This window comes from Indicator indicator, chromosome 2, assembly GCF_027791375.1.
Source record: "Indicator indicator isolate 239-I01 chromosome 2, UM_Iind_1.1, whole genome shotgun sequence".
Lineage (NCBI taxonomy): Eukaryota > Metazoa > Chordata > Aves > Piciformes > Indicatoridae > Indicator > Indicator indicator.
This window is the reverse complement of record NC_072011.1, coordinates 37,685,991-37,706,949: the sequence shown is the minus strand read 5'-3', so window position 1 is coordinate 37,706,949 and position 20,959 is coordinate 37,685,991. Positions and strand designations below refer to the sequence as shown.

Below are 20,959 nucleotides of genomic sequence, written 5' to 3'. Positions count from 1 at the left end.
AATGATAACAGATTGGAATTCCTCCCCCCTCCCTTTCCCTAGTAAGGAAAGTCAAAAAAAAAAGGGAAAAAGAAAAGGGGTAGGGGAAAGGGGAGGAGGTAGATTTACAAAATAAATAGCCTGGAATTGGTTTGTAAGTAGGAGAGGTAAATTTTTAAACAAATAAATATATAGCAATAACAGGGAGGGTTCACAGACGTAAGGGACAAGGATAAATAGGAAAATACACAAAACCAAGTCTGGATGGCTTTGTATTTCCCTGGATTTGAGTGGATTCAGTCCCCCAGAAAACATGGATGCAGCTTGGAAGGACAGGCCCCAACCATGTGGTCAGTGCAGGAGGCATCAGCAGCAGCTGATCTTCTTTTGAGCAGGTGAGGCACAGAAGAGGAAGCAGTAGAAGATGTCCACCCTTTTTATAGGCTTGCTCGACAGGAAGGGGGAGTGGAATAGATTACCTTTGACCCAGGGGACCCTTCCTCCTGGGAGGGGGAAAACCAAGTCTCTCTCTGTGCCCACCTGGGTCAAGTTTCTTTTGTCCTCCAGGGTGCTGGGTTCTCTGAGCCCCCATTCAGGATGGATGTAACCCAGCACAGCTCCAGAGCTGAACACCAGAGCAGAGTGGCAGAATCATCTCTCTTGATATGCTGGCCACACTTCTTTTGATGCAACTGAGCTTCTGGGCTACAAGTGTGCACAGTTGTCTTATGTCCAGATTTAGTCCACCAATACCCCAAGTCCTTTTCTGCAGGGCTGCTCTCTATCACATCCTCCCCAATAAGGATTGTCTTGGCCTTGTTGAACCTCATGAGGTTCATCTGGGCCCACTCTTCCAGTTTGTCCAGGTCCCCTCTGGATGATATTCCCTCTGACATACTGAGCACACAACTTGGCTTGGTGTCATCTACAAACTTGGTGAAGATGGACTCAATCCCACTGTGTATATCACTGATGAAGATAATAAATAGCACTGGTCCCACTATAGATACCTGAGGGACACCACCTGTCACCTGTCTCCATCTGAACATTGAGCCATTAAGCACCACCCTCTGGATGCAACCATCCAGCCAATTCCTTATCCACTGAACAGACCACCCATCAAATCCATATCTCTCCAACTTAGAGAGAAGGATGTTGTGGGGGACTGTGTCAAAGGCATTGAAGAAGTCCAGACAGAGGACATCCATTGCCCTTGCCTTGTCCACTGATGAGGTCACTCCATTGTAGAAAGCCACCAGGTTGGTCAGGAAGGACTTGCCCTTAGTAAAGCCATGCTGGCTGTCTTCAATCACCCCTCTGTCCACCATGTGCCTTATCAGAGCTTCCATGATTTTCCCAGGCACAGAGGTGAGGCTGACAGGTCAGCAGTTTCCAGTCCTCCTTCCTGCCATTTTTAAAAATGGGTGTAATGTTTCCTTTCTTCCAGACACCAGGGACTTCACCTGACTGCCAGGACTTCATATCATGGAGAGTGGCTTGGCAACTACATCAGCCAGGCTGACTTATTATCAGCATGTAGACCAGACCTGAATCTAAGCAGTCACAGTAGTCGAGATGCTACCTATGATAAATACAAGCCTGAATGACCAATTTTCACTCATGCAAGTAAAGAGGAAATCAGCCCTCAAACGTTACACACCTTCGTGTACTTGCACATTCACTACTACACTTCTTCACATTCTCTCCTGCTATGAAGAGACTACTCAGAGTGCCTAACCAACATCCACACAGATAACAAAACCACAACACCAACTTAAAATTGTTCAAATCAGACAGTGCCATGACTTGGTTTCCCTACACAAATCTCCTTTTTCACTCTTCCGGCTTTGTCCTTTATATGTGCATATAGGGTTGGACACACAGCTACAGTTATCCAGTACAGTGAGCCTCACAGATTTTCAGGATTTATTTGTTTATTCATTCTTTCCTTTGGCTTTTTACAGGTTTGGGGTTTCTTTTGTATTTTGTTGAGAGTTTGCTTGGGCTTTTTTTAAGCTACTGTCTCAGTTACTTTCTACAACACTGACTAACCAGAAGACAAGGAATTTTGTGGCAGTAACACAAATTCTCCATTCTCCTTTTCCAATATTGCTATTGCCACACAGCCATTGAGAGCAATCATAACCACAATTCAAGTCATAACAGCGGGATTCAAGAATCATCACCTCATTGTGAAGCACAATACTTTTTTTCGTGTGTGTGTGGCAGAATGATAACAAAATCCAGTTGCTTACCTCAGGTCTAAGAGAAGGAAGGATAACAATTTCTTGCAAAGCTTGTTTAGCAAGCTCCTGCCCTGCGATATCATCAAATTTGACAGCTGGCCCACTAACAAAGAAATGGAATACTAATTAGTCTAACAATGAGACACTCTTTTTCAGCTGCAGCTGACTAATTTAATACATTTGACTATTTGAGGAAATCTACAATTTATACTGGAAAGCATTTAAAAAGGTAAGCATTTATGATTTGAGTTTTCATCCTTTTGACAAAATAACAATAACCCCAAAACAAGCCCCCAAAAGCCCACAACAAACAAAAAATAATTAATTTCATTCCAAGTGAACCAAGACTATACTGAACAAAAAAATATGGGGTTTTTTAACATGGAAAAGCTTACTTCTCTTCAGACTTACCTATCAACAATTTCATTCAGGATAAGATTAGCAAGATTACTGTCTACATTTCTAAATCTCTTCACTTCTTTCTTTTTTCGAGGAGCAGTGGTAGGAGTAGAAGGCTTATTTGTTCTGTTATTTTTAGGAGCAGCCTGGAGAGGGAGAGAGGAAAAAGAAACAAAACAAAACAAACAAAAAAAAAAAGCCCAAATGAAAAGCCAACTTCATGCTTGTTGTTAACAAAATTGCTTCTATATTTTACACACTCCAGTAAAATCTAGTATGTTAACACATACCAGACACCCTGATGCTATATTTTGCTACAAATCATACTACCATATTCAGCCACAGGTGGAACATCTTAGGCTAGAGTGGAGAGGATTTTTTTTGTTTGATTTTTGTTTGGGGATTGTTTAATTTTTTATTTTTTAAATATGCTGAACGGTATTTATGTTCTTGCCATTCTGTTCTTTATTCCTCTTTACTGGGGGAGTAGCAACGGTGGAGATAAGGATGGAAGGGAAAGGCATCTGAATCACGAAAAATGTAGCGTTTTTGTCTCGTATTAGGGTAGGACTTTGTTATTTCAGTCACGATCTAACCATAGTTTGCCTTTCAATGTAGCTGCAATACAACCTGTGCAACCTCAGTTTCCCATGCAATTTTCAAAACAAGTATTATCATTTATTACTGCAATTAAAATCCATGTGTCCATGAAGCCATCCAACTTTCTAAAATCCACTCTGCAGCCTAAGTCAAGAGGCTTGACCAAAAGTTCAGGGACTTAGGGCTTTTTCCCCAAAAACCTGCTGTTTCTACTATACTGCAATTAACAGCAGTAAATCCAAAGTTTGTTCTGGAATTTACACAGATTTTCCAAGTTTTAACAGTGTGAGAGCTGAAATCCCCTCCACTGACAATAACCACGCTAGCTCAGTCTGGAAGCAAATGAAAGCTGTATTTACAAGCGAATCTACAATCTGTGATGAAATGCAATGGATATGTACAAATATACACTATTCACAACATTTACAAATATATACAATCAACAGAAAAGCATAACCAAGCTCCCTTTGCTTCCCCCAAAGAGGGAACCTCCCAATGGACCTCTCCCCCCAGACCAGAAGGAATCCCTAGACCCCCTGGCAGAAGGCAGAGAGTTCAGAAGCAGAGAGGCTGTTAGACTTAGCTCGTCAAGGTCAGTGTGTTATCTTCAGCTAGAAAAGAAGCAGCAGCAGCCAGACAGAACCCAGCAAGCTGCGAACTCTGACTCCACCTGCCTCAACTTTGTTTTTAGTAGCAGTTCTTAAACATTTCTCTCTCTCCAATGGAAGTGCTTAGAATAATCATTATTTTGCTTTGACTTATTTACATTCCTTCTCTTTCTCTGCTTGAACTTTGAGAAGACAAATTAAAAAGACAGTTTTAAACCATCACACAAGTGTATACTGGTATATTTATCCTTATCATACCTTATGAGTTGAAGCTGTAGGATTAGGTGTTGGTGGTCTTGACACTGAAGTTGATATCCCACTGCAGCTAGGTGTTCTATGGTGACTGGAAATGCCTATAGATCCAGTTTTTGCAACAGTTTTGGAACGAGGAAGAGAATTACTAGTGTGTGTTAAGGGATCCTTCTTTTTTGGAACCGCTCCACTTTCTATAAAGAAAACCAATGTAAGGAGAACATTTTCAACAGTCATACTTTTACCATCAGTTTCAACTTGAAAATATTGTTGACACACAATATGGTACTATAACAGAATAACACAAGTTTTTAAAGACGTTTAGTATGTTTTAGGGGATATTGACTGCAACTTTCTCCTAAAGTTAAAGTTTCAAACTTTTAGGAGCTCTCAAAAGCAATACTAGTTAGTCATCTTAAAAAAAATAGAGAACCCCAAGTCCTGTAACACAGGAAGAACATCATCTATTCATTAAAACAGCTGACAACAGAACACCATCCAGAAGATTTTCCTTCCCAAGAACTCCAAAAACTAATCATTACAATAATCCCCAAATTTCAAGTCCTCAAATTCAGAGCATTCATTCCTTAAGTGATGTTAGCAGGCTAGGTACTTTGGATAACAGCTAATACTGTCTAGCACCTTCCACACAGAAGCTTCACTAAGGTACTCTGAAAAAAATAGAATAGTTACAGCAGCCAGCAACTACCAGATTCTTCTTACAACTTTGTTTCACTTCAGGTACCACAAGGTGTGGTAAACTCTGAATGGAAGCTCTGAAGCAGCTTACCCTCCTATGTTTAAGTCTTAAAACTTTATTATATTATACCACCATCAAACACCACCACACATTCTATTCCCGCTTACACTAATTCATCTCGGTGATGGAGCAGGAAGGTCTCAAATTAGGTGACAGATAAAAGTTAATACATTGGTGATTAAACTACAAAAGGCCATTTTGGTCCAGAGTAAGTGAAATAGCACTGGATTTTTACATTCTCTCTATGGGATATACAACAAAATAAGGTTCTTTGTCACAGAAACAGCATATGTAAAACATCACAACAGAGACTACAGGCAAGAGCACACTACAGTGAGCATGTGCTTTGGTCAGGCTGGTTAATGATCAGAGGGCAGCATAAGATAAGGGATTTTTTTGATGGCAGGAATACATTACTGGAAGCTGCCTAATGTAGTACTTATGTCTGTGATGGAAACTGTAAATACTGTCTATTATTTTAAAAGGATAAAGGTGCTTTTTGATTAGCTACAAAAATATGGAGTCAGAGGTAAGGAAGATCAAGATTACTTCAGCTACAAGTTTCTCCACTAAGATTTTAGAAATCTGCAACTCAGTTTGATTTGTTAGCCTTAAGCAACAGGAACTTAATTAATTTTTAGTTTATCATATTACAGTTCAGTGAAAAATACTTTAATTCAAAGCTTCGTAATTTTGAATGTTGTGTTAAAAAAATAATCGAATAAGAATCAGTTAATTACTACCATGCTCTCACTTTCTTTGAACTTAGAAGTCTTGCTTACTACCAGGAGCAAATATCTTTATACAACCTGCAGGTATCTATGTGTTGAACTACTTGGCTAACAAGCTTCTGAAGCCTTTCTTCAGTCACAAATCTACTGTACTCTACGAGTTACAGAAACTCTGCAGAGGTCATCATTAACAGTGCAGACATGCCAATATGCAAAAATAAGGAATCTGGAAGAATATGATTAACTACATTTGCCTGTAAGATGCTTCTTGTAAAAAATAAACAAATGAAATCAAATCAAAACTGGCTAGCAACTAAATCACACACAGATCCAGATGGTTACATTTACTTAGTCGTAGAAAACTCTCCAAAATTATGCATACTTAGCAACTTTCAAGTTTCAAAAAAGCAGTATATGAATCTATTAGAAAACCTAGCTCCTCAACACTGACTGGCCCAATTTCATTAAAAGGTGGACTCTGGTTAGGTGGAGTTTTTTTTTTTCCTTCCACCTCATTATCACAGCTGGCTTAAAGGCAATATGGGAAGGCTTCAAAAAGCTAAACTAGTTTTATTCCATCCCCTCCGCCCTAACAAATTGCTCAATTATCACACTTTCCCAGAACTACGCCCATCTACTAGGAACAATACACACACACATTGCAATTTTGAGTATATGCACACACTGCACAGGTAAGGAGTATGTCAGGAAGCTGAAATTCAGGTGGGAGGTGATGGAAAGAAAGGTTTAAATGCAAACTACGATTTACTCTAGCTGTACACTTCCAGGAATCAAGACCACTAAGTTATGTGGTCAGTCCTGAAGTACAGCATGGAAAGGACACATTTGTTCAGTGTCAACTCCATTTACATTTTATGTAAAATGTTATTTTACATAAAAAGTTTTATTGAAGAACCAAATGAAAATGTCAAACTTTTCAGAATTATAGTTTTTCCAAAGCTTACCTGTTTCTAAAGGTTGAACTACTTCAGAGCACATACATGTGTATATATTGTCAGACTGACAGTCCCTATTATTTAATTATGTAAAACATATTTTCCTGTAATAAATGCAAAACTCCCAAACATTTCTTATCCATTTGTATTTGTCACCTGTTTGAAAGATGGAAAACATGCTGCAAGTGGCTTTAAAACATTTGCAGTATCTCCAGCAGCCTTTTGCTGAACGTTTCACCACTCCATATAAAACAATAAGCAAGTGCCTCATATATGTTCTAATCACAAAGACAAACCATGGTATTTTTTTTTCAAGTGTATTTGAAAGACTGAACAATTGAACTCTCTACCTCATATATACTTATAGGATAGTAATAGAGATTTGGTAATTTTTATTTTACTCTGTAATACTTGACAGAATAATCTACTTTAAAGCTCCAAGCTAATGCCACTAAATCATACAGAATTAGTAACTATTTGGTCCTGAAAACATCCCTGCAATTTTCATCTGTCATCGCAATATATATACAGCAAGCAAATTAGAAACTAGCAAGGAACAAAATTTTGTCTGAGGTTTTCTACTGGTTGAACTGTGATAAGCAGTCACAGACACAGGTGTCCATTTTCAGACTACGTTACAGAAAGAAATGTTAAAATGTCTTTATTATATTCAATTTTTTTTTTTAAAGTAAAGTGAAATAAGTGTATGTTTGAACAACTTGAAGAGAGGCTTGATTATGCTACATAACTGGAAACACAGCAACAATCTGGGGAACATACACCTCTAGTTTATTAATATAGGTAACAGTAGGCTTTATATTTCAGAAAAACAAACCAATTGTATTTTCCTTTTTGTATCTAAACCAGATTAATTCACATTTCAAACAAGTTTATGCTGTTTTATAACTTATTAAGCATCCAAAAACCAGGTCAAATTATAACTGGTGGCAGCAGCTCCAATATTGCAGAACAGTTTCTAATCAGTAGTTGTGAAACATCTGGGAATATTCCTTACATATGCCTATAGGCAAGTGACATAAAACAACATAAGAGAAATTATCGTATGTGGTTTGTGGACCCCAAGATGGAACTTTTTATGTATGCAGTTCTAGTGGGGAAAAAAAAAAAAAAAAAAAAAAAAAAAGAGAAGTCTATTCAAGTAACAAAAATTACCTAACAGAAAAATTAAATAACAATGACCTGTTCCATGTTTTGAATACTACGACAGCTACACAGACCAAGGACACTGTTGATTTCCTTCTGAACAGACAGATCCTGTCAAAGACCTCTGCTGCCAAATCATGGCATTAAAAATTATCTTACTGCTACTTGTTCATCTACTTGGGAAACTCCTTAAACTTCAGTATTAAAAGCAGAATTCTTGCAAATGGAAATACATTGCCCATATATGCCCCCTATTAAAAACATGCCAGTAAAACCTTCCAAGTGAAAATGATACAGAATACAGGCTACAGTGCAATTGTGCTAAAAAAGTGAAATTTAATGCTTTCTCAGATGGTATATCATGGTGAGATTTACATGTTAAATGTGAAATGGTATACTGGAAGTACTATGATACTATTAGTATTGAGTGTCCACAAAATAATCCAAAACTCATAACTGCTGCCTTTAACAAAACTGGCATTATCTGCTTCGCAAGCTAGTTTTAAAACAGACAAAAAAAAAATAACAATCCACTATGCAAAAGAAAATTATGTGTCTGAGATAAAAAAAGACAAAACCAAACTAAAACCAGCTGAATCGTTTCACATATACTTCAAAATAAAGATTAGAGTCAAGGCTACTTGTTAGTAGTACTCTTAAGATGTTACTGTGTAGCCTTTTGCAATTAAAGGGCAGGTGATACCGCTGTAATGAGGTCTTACAAACTTCGTTATAAATCTATCAGACAAATTCTCAAGAAAAATCTCTAGATAGTTAGGTTAGTTAGGACACCATGAATGAAAATCAAGTGATTAAGTAGTCATTTGTGCTACAGTCCAGAAAATTAGTCTGAAAGGCTGACACAGTATTTTAGAAGAAGGAAGAATCTCCAATCACTAACATTCTAAAAACGTAAGAAATATGAAGTACACCAGTGGGAATAGAGTATCTGCTAGGGAGCAGCCCCGTGGAGGAGGACCTTGGAGTCCAGGTGGACAACAAGTTGTCCAGGGGACAGCAATGTGCCCTTGTGGCTAAGCAGGCCAATGGTATGCCTGGAGTGCATTAAGAAGAGTGTGTCCAGCAGATCGAGAGGTTCTCTTACTCCTCTTCTCTGCCCCAAGTGAGGCCCCTCCTGGAATACTGCATCCAGTTCTGGGCTCCCCCATTCAAGACAGACAGGGAAAGAGTCCAACAGAAGGCTACAAGGATGATTAAGGGACTGGAGAATGTGCCTAATGAGGAAAGGCTGAGAGACCTATGGCTTTTTAGTCTGGAGAGGAGATGACTAAGGGATCTAATAAATGTACATAAATATGAGGGCTGTGCGTCAGGAAGGAAGGAACAGCCTCTTCTCACTTGCACCCTGTGGTAAGACAAGGGGCAATGGATGTGAATTACAGCACAGGAAGTTCCACCTCAACATGAGGTGGAACTTCTTCAGTGTAAGGGTCACAGAGCACTGGAATAGGCTGCCCAGAGCCTGTTCTGGAGACGTTCAAGACCTGTCTGGATGCATTCCTGTGTGACCTGTGCTAGATTCTATGTCCTGCTCTGGCAGGGGTGTTGAACTCAAAGACCTCCATGGGTCCCTTCTAACCCCTAACATCCTGTGATATCATAGAGAATTAAAAAGTAAAAATATCTTTAACATATTTGGCCTTTAAAGGTAAATAAAAGGACTTCTGGATAGAAGAACATGCAAAAAGGCATTTTCTTGATGTTAAAACTATGCATAACCGTATTTCATACTTCATAAAATCCTAGATTTTCTAAAAGCCTAGCCTGATTCAGCAATGGTGCTGGTAATACTTTATGTAGATCGAAAAATAAAGCTTATGCCAGAGCCATGTGGCTCAGTACCTCTGCAGCATCTCTATTTCTCAGTAACAGTAGTCCTCTCATCTCAAGTACACTGCAAGCTGATTTTGTACAGTTTAAGACTCTGTAATCTGCTTTGTGTTTTTAAATAATCAAAGCTGCCCTTGTGATTTTATTACAGTATGTATAAAGGAAGTACTTTCAAAGAAAAAAAAGTGTAGCATCAACATCTTAAAAACAAGACTCCACATACACACACCCAAAAAACAGACAGAGTTTAAGAGTGAATCCCCCGTCTGCAGAAGTTCAGTACTGTGGGTTAGCCTCTAATGTCCACAAGTTCTGAATCTCAAGTCTACTCTGAGCAATGTAAATCAAATGGAGCAGGCCTCTGGAAGTCTTGTTCAAAGGAATCAGTAGATGCTGGATACCTAACTCTTTTTTTTGACCTACTCTTTAGTCTTTCTTCCTCTTCTCAGATCTCACACAGTCTGGTAAATAAAAGTTTCTGTTAGCCTGAGATTGTTTTTAGAAGGTTGGAAGGCACTCTCTCAGAATAAAGAATCCCTAGAAGACCACAGCTCTATAAAGTTGTTTTGCTTATTTCTGCCACAGTTTCACAGAAGTAGTTCAGTCCTCCACCTTATGTAAGTCACCAGGAATATGACTCCAAATATTGTATTAGTAAAAATATTAATAACTTTTAATTAATATGAAAAACTGCAAAAAATTATTAATAAGGCTTGGTGTATGGCTGGAATATATGTTTACAGTGGGAATGTACAGTATTTAGGCAGTATGTAACAATTTTAAGCAAACTGGAAGAATACTGGGAAAGAGAATCCCTGGCACAATATGGCGCTCGACCACAGGGGCACACTCGATACAAACCATTAAACTAAGGAGGCAATAAACTACTCATTGCGTTCCACCCAAGCAGGGGGGGGGTGCTGCTGCTGGATGCTAGCCAGTAAGGCTTTGAGGCACTCTTGTGCACCTGGCATGGCAAGAGACTGGTGCTGGTTGCCGGCAGGGATGCCAAGCTGTCTCAACAGCTGGTCTGATTTCAGCACGACGGCAGGCGGCTCTTGAAGCTTTACAGTGCGTATTGGGAAGGGCACTTGCGTCTTTCTGGGTAAACTGAGGCACAGTACGGATTCCAGTTGCTCCCTCCCTTGATCTTCCCCCCAGATGTTCCTCCATTTTCCCCTCACTCCCCACACGGTAGACCCTGGGCCAAGGGCACTGCCTCTGGGCCATGCACACCCCTGCCCTTCAGTGGCTCTATTTGAGCCAATGAAATGCTTGGGGTTTCAGAGATGACTTCAGAAACATCACAGCAACTTTACTCCTTGTGTATGGATAAATAAGGTTACATATGGTATTTTATTATACCTGGTGCAGTCTTCTGGGAAAAGATAAAAAACAACCTTCTTTGGAAAAAAAAAAAAGGCAAGAGCTTGGCTTTTATTCCTCTTGCTTAAATTCGGTATCACTTTCTCACAGTAAAAGCCCCTGAAATTTGAAACAGTTCAATGCAAACGCATATTCCCTCTACTGGTATCACAAAGGAAGTTCTACTTATGTAGGCGCAATATATAACCTACATATCCTACAATGACTTTGACACTTTCTAAAATAGGTTTAATTTAATTTCTTTAAGAATATAACCATGGAAATATTTTCTAAAACGTTCTTAGTAAATAGTTTTGAATTCTAGGATCATCATTGTAAGAAAGAAGCACTTCCAAGGTCATAGAAGGGAAGGAATGTATTTAATATAAAGCCTTTAGAAACAGAAATATGGAAGTTTCTTTTTAAGTTGGTGGGGCCAGAACATAGCATTGCATATTTTTTTCTGTAACACACCAGAAACTGAGAGAGATCCCCTCAATCAGCACTGGTAAAACCAAACCCACCTGACTGGAGATGTCCATTGCGGCATGCCAGGTTAGTACTGTCATTATAGACCTCCGTTTGCGGCTTGGAAATTTGCAAAACTGCCTGCAGCTTCTCTACATAGTAAACAGAGGGGAAGGGAGGAAAAAGGACAAAATAAACAAAAAATAAAAATGAACCAAGAAAATTTATGTATGTTGAACAAACAAATGTCAAGTTTGGCTTTGTTATACTTAATACAGGGTTAAAGATAAAAGGAGTATTTCTATCTATTCTATATGTTCAGAAAATTTGTAAGAGAATTCCGTCAGCATAAGCATGAATGAAACCAGTTTTTTAACACTGGCTATTTACAGCTGAGTTAATTACCCATTTCTGAAAGTCCTCCCCAAGGTTTTACTTTGACCAACTACAAGGAGTCATCACTTTCCTGCATAATAAATGTAGCAGCCAGTCAACATTTTATAGAAATCTCAACTGTTCAAGCAAAACACCCCACATACATTACAACAACGTCTTTCAAGATCTCTATTTAGAAATAGAATTGCCTTGAAATAATTCAATAAAATTGTCATGCAAGCTGTGTTCTTCAAGATGATTAGCTTCAGAAAAGTTCATAAGGTTAAAGATTAAAGAGAAAGAAATTAAGAAGTCATGACAAACTAGCCAAAGCATCATTCAAAGAGGTGCAAGGCAGCAAACACAAAACAAGAATTAAATCTGAAGACTATTTGTTCTCTGCAGCTCACCCACCACTCCTATAAATAAAATAAAAAACCTCTAGGTCATACTTTTGGTGACTTTTACAGCCTCTCTCACCTTTATTTCACACACACACCTTTTTGTACAAACTAAACAGTTTGTAAGCATGGAAGGTATACATATTTTCACACTCTCCCCTCTGCCTCTTTGGTTTGTTTTATTTTTCCTCCTCTCATGCAGGAGAAAGCAATATTGAGAAGCTGCAGGAGAAGAAATGGACAAGTAGACAAGCGATGTCCTCTGGCAACATGAAAGCACATAACACAAAAGATATTGAAAACATGCACACATAAGATCATAAAAGCCCTGACTGGAAGAAGAATTGCCATTCATAGCTTGCATATCATATAACCAATAATCACAAACATTTATTTTCCACTTCTTTGTCTATTACAGATATTTTTCCAGTCTTACTGGTTAAATCCTTTCTTCCTGTGCCTGGTCCTGATCACTCAATGCTTAGCTTCTCTCAAAACCACCATTAAACAAAATAGTTTAAGTGATTGTTTAATAATAATATCCAGACTGAACAGATTTGGATTAGAGTGAAAACTTCATGGCTGCAGGCAAATATGAAAAACTATATTTCAAGATTCAATGTGCACCCAGGGTTTACTTTACTTTAAATTGAAAGCACTGAATAATCCACTACAGGAAAACAAAAAACGTTAGTCACACAAGAACAGCCTACAAACAACCGCAAGCTTTGTAATCTGCAAGAAGTTACCCTAAGAAATTTCCCTCTAAAGCAGCCCATGAAAAGGCTTTTTAGTATGGCTGACCACAGTGAACTATTTTAGTGCATGCAGCACTACTGAAAGAGACAGCAGAACAGTCTACTCCCTGTTCAGTGCATGCAATTTGAATGGAAAGTACATGAAGCAGCTTAGGAAACAAAATTAGTACTAATAGACTTGCTAACAGATAATCAGTTAAGTTTTAGAGAATATTTCTGAATTTAAAAAAAAAAACCAAAACAAAACAACAAAACCAGCAAAACCAAAACCCCACAACTTTCTAGATAGTGACCATAAAATCAGTTAGCTTGGGCAGCAGTTCAGGAAATGCCACTTGCTTCAACACTGCAGTTTGAGGCTGGGGTTTTATCACAGTCATCTATGGCTTAACAAATTCCACATATTAAATACAAAAATGAACAAAAATGTAATCCAACTATTGACCAATTTCAATTCACATACTGTCTTATCTGTTACCTGAAATTTTAATATTGCATATAAAAGTACATAAAACAAATATATGACTTTTCTTGAGAGACAGTATACTTACAGAGGCCTCTGAAACAACGAAAATTAATTGGGCTATTAAATATTATACCAAAAAATTACACAGGATGCCCTTCCATTTAAATGTTTTCTCCCTGTGCCTCCATACATAGAGAAAACTCCAACAATGTTTAAAGAATCTTATTATTTCCTCTTAATGATACAGTGTCAATATAAACCTACCCAATAAACCCCACTGCAGCTGTGCCTTATCTTGTCAACACTAGATCCTGAGTTTAAGTTAACTGATTTCTAAGGAACAAAAAAAAAAAAAAAAAAAAAAAGACATTGCCCTATAACACAAGCCTGAAGCAAAACCACCATAACCTCCAAGAAAGTAGATTCCTGAGAAGTGTCCATTGAAACCCATACAGGGGCAGAATTATTATTACCAGAGAGGATACTGAGGTAAGTTATTTTAATTATATGCCACGTGCATCCTTCAAACCAAGTACTGAAGCTACACACAGAAAGACAGTAGTGCTGATAGAAATCTGTCCACCTAGAGAAAGTCTGTGAAATGGGAGAACACAGATTGGTCTAACACATGTACAGCATCAGAATTGTGTTGCGCTGGATACTGTGATTATCTGCTTTCAGGAACAGCAAACTGCTGAATTTAATGTATTGATTGTGGAAAACCAATATCCTCCTGTGATTCTACATATATCAAACCTGACGATTCTAACATGCTTGATCAGTCACCCAGGACAGATCAGGACTATGAAGACCATCAGAGCAAGATTTACCCACTCATCTAACTAACTGCACAGCTAACACACTTTAAACCATATCAAAACCAGGAGTCACCAACAATTCAAATGGTAGAAATCCTAAGTCCCCTGTAGCTAGCACAACATGCTGCTGTTACTGGACTGCAAAGCCATCAGGTCATCTTGAAGTGCCCTGAAACATACCTGGAGTAACTTCAGCTTTCAGGGTGTGTCATATTAGAGCTTTAAACAGAATACGATACAGTAATTTAGATGAAAACAGGGCTCAAAATAGTAAAGCCAAAATCCAAAGTAAGTCACTACATCCTCTGGTTGAACATTAAAAAGGATTAATAGTGTGATGACACATGGGTGTGATCAGACATCATGGGTGTGATCAGACATCATGCACCAATCAGTGGTGTCAACACCCCCATCTGTGGTGTTAGGCAATTTAAATGTACGTTGATGATCCAACACTTTTCCAAAAAATCAAAGCACTGACCACTGTGGAGAAATTCCACAAGGTAGAGCAAAATACTTCATCTTAACATTGGATTCATAGGAAAAAAATCACTTTATTGAACCTTAAGAGCTTCAAGAGCCTCAGGTTTCATTCAACTGCAAAAGCATCTCTACACCACTTAAATTTCCAAATATCTGTTAACTGCAAAGTAACATGCTGAAAACTATGTTTAGAAATTGCATGTGCAATAAAATAAAAACAGATGCTGTCCGTACTAGAAAGTTGGTTAGATATTGTAATATACATTATTAAAATAGATCCATAATTATCAAGCTTGCAGAGATTTCAATCCATCCTCTCCAAACAATGTATTTTTCCTTCTTAGAGGAGAGATGACTTCATTTGTTCTTTCCTACCCAAATTTTGCTCTCAGGTACGTTGTTAGAGGCAGATACTTAGTGCAAACTAACAAGAACCTAAGTAGAACAAAAGTACTGAACCTCTGATAATTTCAAAGTAAAACTAAATAATATTTGCATCAGCTTATGCAATGAACACTACTCTGTATCTGTTCACTTTTCAATCTGCACCCTCAAGGAAGAATACAAAATAGCATGTGACCACACATTCTGGGAGTAAAGAAGAATGTAGCAGCTTGACTTCAGCTTTAGGTTTTTTGCACTTTCTATCTTTTCAGTCACAGCACAACTAGTAAACAACTCACCAACACCACAAGTGCTACTACAGCAACACATGTACCACCCACAAAATACAGGCATTGCCAAGTCAAGGTTTAAAGAACAGCCATTTGTTTAAAGAAGTCCTGGTCACTTGCAATTAGGATGTCAGCAACAAGCCATACCTTATCAAAGATTGTTAGCACATAATCACTTTCACTCTTTTGTTCCCTAGTTTATACTACCTCTAGAAGTCAGCCTTTAACCCTCACCAGTAGAAAATATTTTCTCTGCATAGACTAAGATTCTCAGTAAGGTATAGAAGCCAGAGGCCTCTTTCACCTCATGTTCCCCACACCTTTCTTCAGAAGAATTAAGGACACCAGGAACTATAGGGAAACAAGAGATTCCCTTCCTTGTGGTTGTCACAACTTCCCTGTCAATCATTAGTCAGGAACACAGAATCACAACGTGAAAGAGAAGAGGACATGAGTTTTCCTGTATTCTCTACACACTCCTAGAAGAGGGATTTAGGAGAACTCAAAACAGTGCAAGACAAAAGCTGCAGATATGCAAGTTAAATATATTTGTTAGCTCTCCCTTAAAGAGCAATTAAAAACCCTTAAAAAGCAATTAAAAATATTTTTTAAATATTTTTTTTCCATTTTACTGCTTGAACTGAAAGCATTTTCAAAGCTCTCAGATTAGAAGATGCACTGCCCAAAGCTGTGGGCTTGCTGCTTGATGGAGAAGGGAGACCTTTGTCTTTTCATTATCATGCAAAGTAAGATGCCACTCCCAGTCCTCCCTCTGTCCATTAAGCGCTTATATACAACACTTAATTTTGATAAGGCTAAAACTATACCACACTGTGGTTCTGAAAATATGTTATCTTACCTGCTAGCCTTAAAATAGAACACTAATAAATAAAAATTGTGAGAATTAGAATTTCGCAGCGTACATGATGCTAAAGAATTAATATATACCAATAGCCTGGAAAATCATTATGTAAGCGACAACAAAATTAACAGAACATGAACTAGCTATAGAAGGCACACTTGGTATTCATGATCAGCAACATACCATGTTTTACTACAGTTATAACACAGAAATGCTAAATAAACTCCAGCAAGAGCTAGTCAACTTCCTCACTTGTATTCAAGCATGCAACGGTGACCTCTCAGTTACTTTTACACCTATTTCTTAAGGCATGGGGAAGCAGGACATGAGATTTCAACTTTAAAATCCATCAACAGCATTGAAAAACTATTACTTACTCTCATCTTAAAATGAAACTTCAGAGACACCCTACCCAGATAGTGATCCTTTCACTTCAAAAGAATTGAAGCGCTATTTTAGAAGAACGCGTTACGTGAAGTTGTACATGACAAACTTCCATAAGAACGACAAACTTTCCAAAGTCATGAATTGTAACTGGTACCTAAAAGCTGCAAGCGATCCTTGGCCATTGCCAAATTTGTCATCATTTTAGACTGCAGACGTCGAGCCCGTTCACATTGATCACCTTACAAAGAAAAATCAATTATTAAAACACAATTTGGCAAATTAACTTTTTGAAGTGCTAAAATACTGATACCCAGCTTTCCCTCCTCTTTCTCCCACCCTTTACCTGCTGCTCCAGTAAGGAGCATTGTTGCAAAGCTAATGAAAAAGTCCTAAAGCTTTATATTTGATCAATAACTTGAAGCTAGTTGACACTATCTGTTTTACAATACTGCTTGTAGAGTGGCAAGAACCCAAGCACTGCTTTGCATGTTCTCTAACATCTCATGCAGACCTAATGTATGTTGTCACTGCATTTGCCTAAACACAAATCAAATAAAAAATATTTTTAAAAAGCTTGAAAAGTGACCAAGAGGCAAGTACAGTTTGAAATCATTCACTTCGGCAAAATTAACAGATTTAAATTTAGTTAACTGTGTCCCTTTACATCTCAAAACAATTGGAAATATTAACATCATTTGCTAAAAAAATAATGCCTGTCCAAGTCAAGTTTTTTTGGCAGGGTTGATTTTTTTTTAGGGTTTTTTTTTTCATTAGAACTGTATAGTTAAGGTTCTATCAAAGGCCACTGGTACTACTGCTTAAGTAATACGTCACCACATACTGTTCACAAGCATTTCTAAACATAACTGAGGAACAAAACAGCAGTTTGCTAAAGCAGATACAAGTCTAGGGCTTGGAGGGGTGAAATGGTATATTACATTATTCTGAAGACAGAGATTATGAACAAGTCCTTCACTATACCTATTTATTTCTCTGTGGTACACGCCTACTTCATCACTACAGCTTAAAATGTTTCCATATATTTTCTGTGTTGAAAATGTTCAGCTATTTTGGCATATGCCACCATGCTAGACCACGCCAAAATGGGGTGTTTCTTTTTCAGTTATGCAGGATTTTATACTCTCTTCAGTGAGAAAACAAACTGTCAACTTTGGCAAATCAAATCAGAAGTACTATTTTGGCACTTTAGAATTTTCATTAACTGCTTAGGATTTTGGATAGTCTGGAAATATTTGGAGCAAGATTGGCATGTGTTATAGAGCAAAAAATTAAAGTAGAACACAGAAATGAACCAGTGTTCACCTACAGCTAAAACAGGAATAAGAAACACTCTTACAAATTAATTCATACAGCAGATGATTCCTAGCATCCATCATATTAAGCAATACTGATTTGTCACTCTGAAGAGGACAAAACCCAAAATCTTTTTCACAAAACTCAAAACTGGCTTACCTTGACCAATTACTAAGACAGCTATTCCTTTTTCCAGTTCTTCAATTCCTTTCTTATACCATTCAACAGCTTGTTCCTTTTGTCCTGCTTAAAAAGGAAGTGAACCCATTATTTTTTATTCATCATTAAAAGCTTAGGAATGGTTCCACATTATGCTGCACAAAAGTAAAAGGAAGGGGTATTTGAACAAAACACTGTGATTTAAAGAAACGCTTAAAGGGACACTGTCAACTTAGTTTCAAACAAGCTTGTCTATTAAAAACATGTACTATACCAGCCTCAAATCACTTTTGCCTGTTCTATGAGCACCTCTCCATTTGTCTTAAAGAGATCAGTCCCCTAAAAACCCTCAAACCAATCCACCCAAAAAACCAAACAAATAAAAACAAAACAAACAAACAAAACCCCACAAAAAACCCACACCAATCAGGGTGAAAAAGCTAACCTACACATATTCATTTAGAAATGGTAAAACTGACAGCTTTTCTTTCTCGAACATCAAACTGATACACCTCAACCTTCCAGCGACATCCAATACCAAAAGTAACACTAGAAGCACAGAATCTCAAGAAGAAGATAGAAGCAAGTCTAGGGTGCTACGCAAGCAAGAAAAGAGAAAATTTTCCTCTGGTTAACTTTTGTACAGAGCAGCCTATCTGTCATGAGGCTATTTCTTTGTTCATCCTATGATGAACTGCTATATGGCAGGTGTTATGTTACCTTTCTTATGAAGTACAATACATGTAGAATTAGAGTACTCCTCTCTACCAATGACAACGTAAATGGATTTTACAGCAAATACAACCATGAACACGCCTATGCCTAAGCTATACTATCTGACACCAAGACAGCAAATAACCCATTGAAGAGATATTCTTATGGATGTCATACTTAGGCCCTTCTGTAAATACTCTGCATTAAAAAGATACTTGCCTGTATATGGAAACATACTTTTGCACACTATGCATGCCTTTCCTCACAGGAATACAGTGCAGTAGATAGTATAATTTACACCTGATTAGCATTACCAAGGTGCTAGCGCTAGAAAAAATGAAAAAAAATTATCCTAGAAGAAAACAAATTCAGAAGAGATAATGTTTGACAAAACTATCTGTAAGTGCCAGTTACCAGTGATTGTGTTGCTTCTGCACTCAAGTATTTTGATAACTTCAGTGCCAAACCTATTTTCTAGCCAATTTTAGGGCCAGCAAAAATATTTTGTTTCATTTCTAGAATCCTCTTAAAGGCTTTCCCCTTGCTTCTCTCCAAATGCAAAATCTTTTAATAATGTTTAGTAATCTTTTAATAACACTACCAGGTAATTCCAAGCTTTGCTCTTCTTACCGACATAAACCATGGGAACAATAACTTACCACGGTTGCATACATCACATACCTTGGGAATCATTTGATTGTTGCACTCTTTCTGCCAGTCTCACATATCCTGACTATACAAAGCTAGATACATGAAATCACTGAAGATGAGCAACTTTGATCTTCTCTGCAGCCTTTTTTATTTTAAGTTTCTCCCCATCAGGTACAGAAAGTTTTGACTGCAGTGTAAATCTAATGCTGATTATGGTTGTTAAAAAAAAAAAAAAAAAAAAAATCAAATTTGACATGATTCAAGCCACCTCTGCTATTGCCTGAATTGCTTTGCTACTCTGAAGAGCAGTTATGAACATGCCAAGGTCATTAAAATCTCACTTCCATCTTTTAACTGGAGAAGTTTTAAAAGCAATATATCAAACCAATATGCTTGCAAGGGTCGTGCTCTGAATCCGCACAGAACAATTTACTAGTTCTCAGTGGTCAAAACAATAATAAGTATAATAAAATAGTCACATCCCTTAGAAGTCATTGATTTGCTGTACTGGGTCTGACTGGGACAGAGGCAATTTTCTTCATAGGAGCCCATATTCTGCTGTGTTTTGCATTAGTGACTAAAACAATTTTGATGACACAGCGATGTTTTAGCTATTGCTGAACAGTTTGTTCAGCCCCAAGGTATACTTTCTCCCCAACTCTGGATCCCCAGCAAGTAGGCTGATGATGCACAAGAAGTTGGGAAGGAAAACTGGCAGGAATACTGCGCCAAACTGGCCAAACTGACGTCTGTATCATATAATACAATGCTCAGCAATAATCCCAGTAGAGGAATAACAGGGGGCTGTCTTCCAAGGCAGCTCAGAAACTAGCTGGGCATTGGTAAGCGACTGCCTTTGCATCATATCACTTGTCTTCCCTCCACCTCTTTCCTTCAATCATATCGTGAACCACAAGTTCTCTCACTTTTGCTTGCCCTATTTGCTCCCCTGTCTCACTGAGGAGAGTAAACAGGCAGCTCTGTGGGTGCTTAGCTGCTGGCTAGTAAACCCACCACATGCACCTTTTCAGTCCTTGGAAAAGATGTTAAGCTTGATTTTGAAAATATCAAACCAAGAATATTAGTTTTCCCAGCAATTCAGAGGCACAAAAATTACCAGAAGCACCACCATAATTACTGAAGTGCACACAGCTTCCAGAACAGCTAAAGTGCCACCTAATTAAAACAGGATATTAAACAGTCCAAAAATTCTAACCATTTTACATATTATGCCTAATAAATTGAAACTTTTTTTGGAAGTTATAAAAAAAAAGTGTTTACATATCAAATACATTCGAAGGTATGCATATATTCCAGTAGCAACAGATAAAGAAATAACAAATCTATTAAAGCAAAGTCAGTTCTATCTCAGAGAAATAAATACTGCATTTTCAAGTTACTTTGCAACTGCTTGTGTTAGTCACAGAAAGCTTTTTCTTACTGATCTATGCAGCTGAACTCATATATGACAACTCCAGAAGCATCTACAAAGCAAGTCTGTAATTAAAATAGATATTT

At 37.8% G+C, this 20,959-nt stretch overlaps 1 protein-coding gene across 4 annotated transcripts in view; it reads right to left on the bottom strand.

Annotated features, from left to right (window-relative positions):
• Positions 1 to 20,959, bottom strand: part of SPAST (spastin) — a 34,529-nt gene that overhangs the window by 11,897 nt on the left and 1,673 nt on the right. The window contains exons 2-7 of one of the 4 annotated variants that reach the window (XM_054394192.1): positions 18,077 to 18,163; positions 16,758 to 16,841; positions 11,436 to 11,531; positions 4,091 to 4,278; positions 2,637 to 2,770; positions 2,235 to 2,328 (exon numbers count right to left, since the gene is read on the bottom strand). In XM_054394192.1, coding sequence (XP_054250167.1) covers positions 2,235 to 2,328; positions 2,637 to 2,770; positions 4,091 to 4,278; positions 11,436 to 11,531; positions 16,758 to 16,841; positions 18,077 to 18,163 — 683 coding nt within the window. The remainder of the gene's footprint in view (positions 1 to 2,234; positions 2,329 to 2,636; positions 2,771 to 4,090; positions 4,279 to 11,435; positions 11,532 to 16,757; positions 16,842 to 18,076; positions 18,164 to 20,959) is intronic. The other 3 variants (XM_054394203.1, XM_054394211.1, XM_054394219.1) reach the window with 3 other exon arrangements.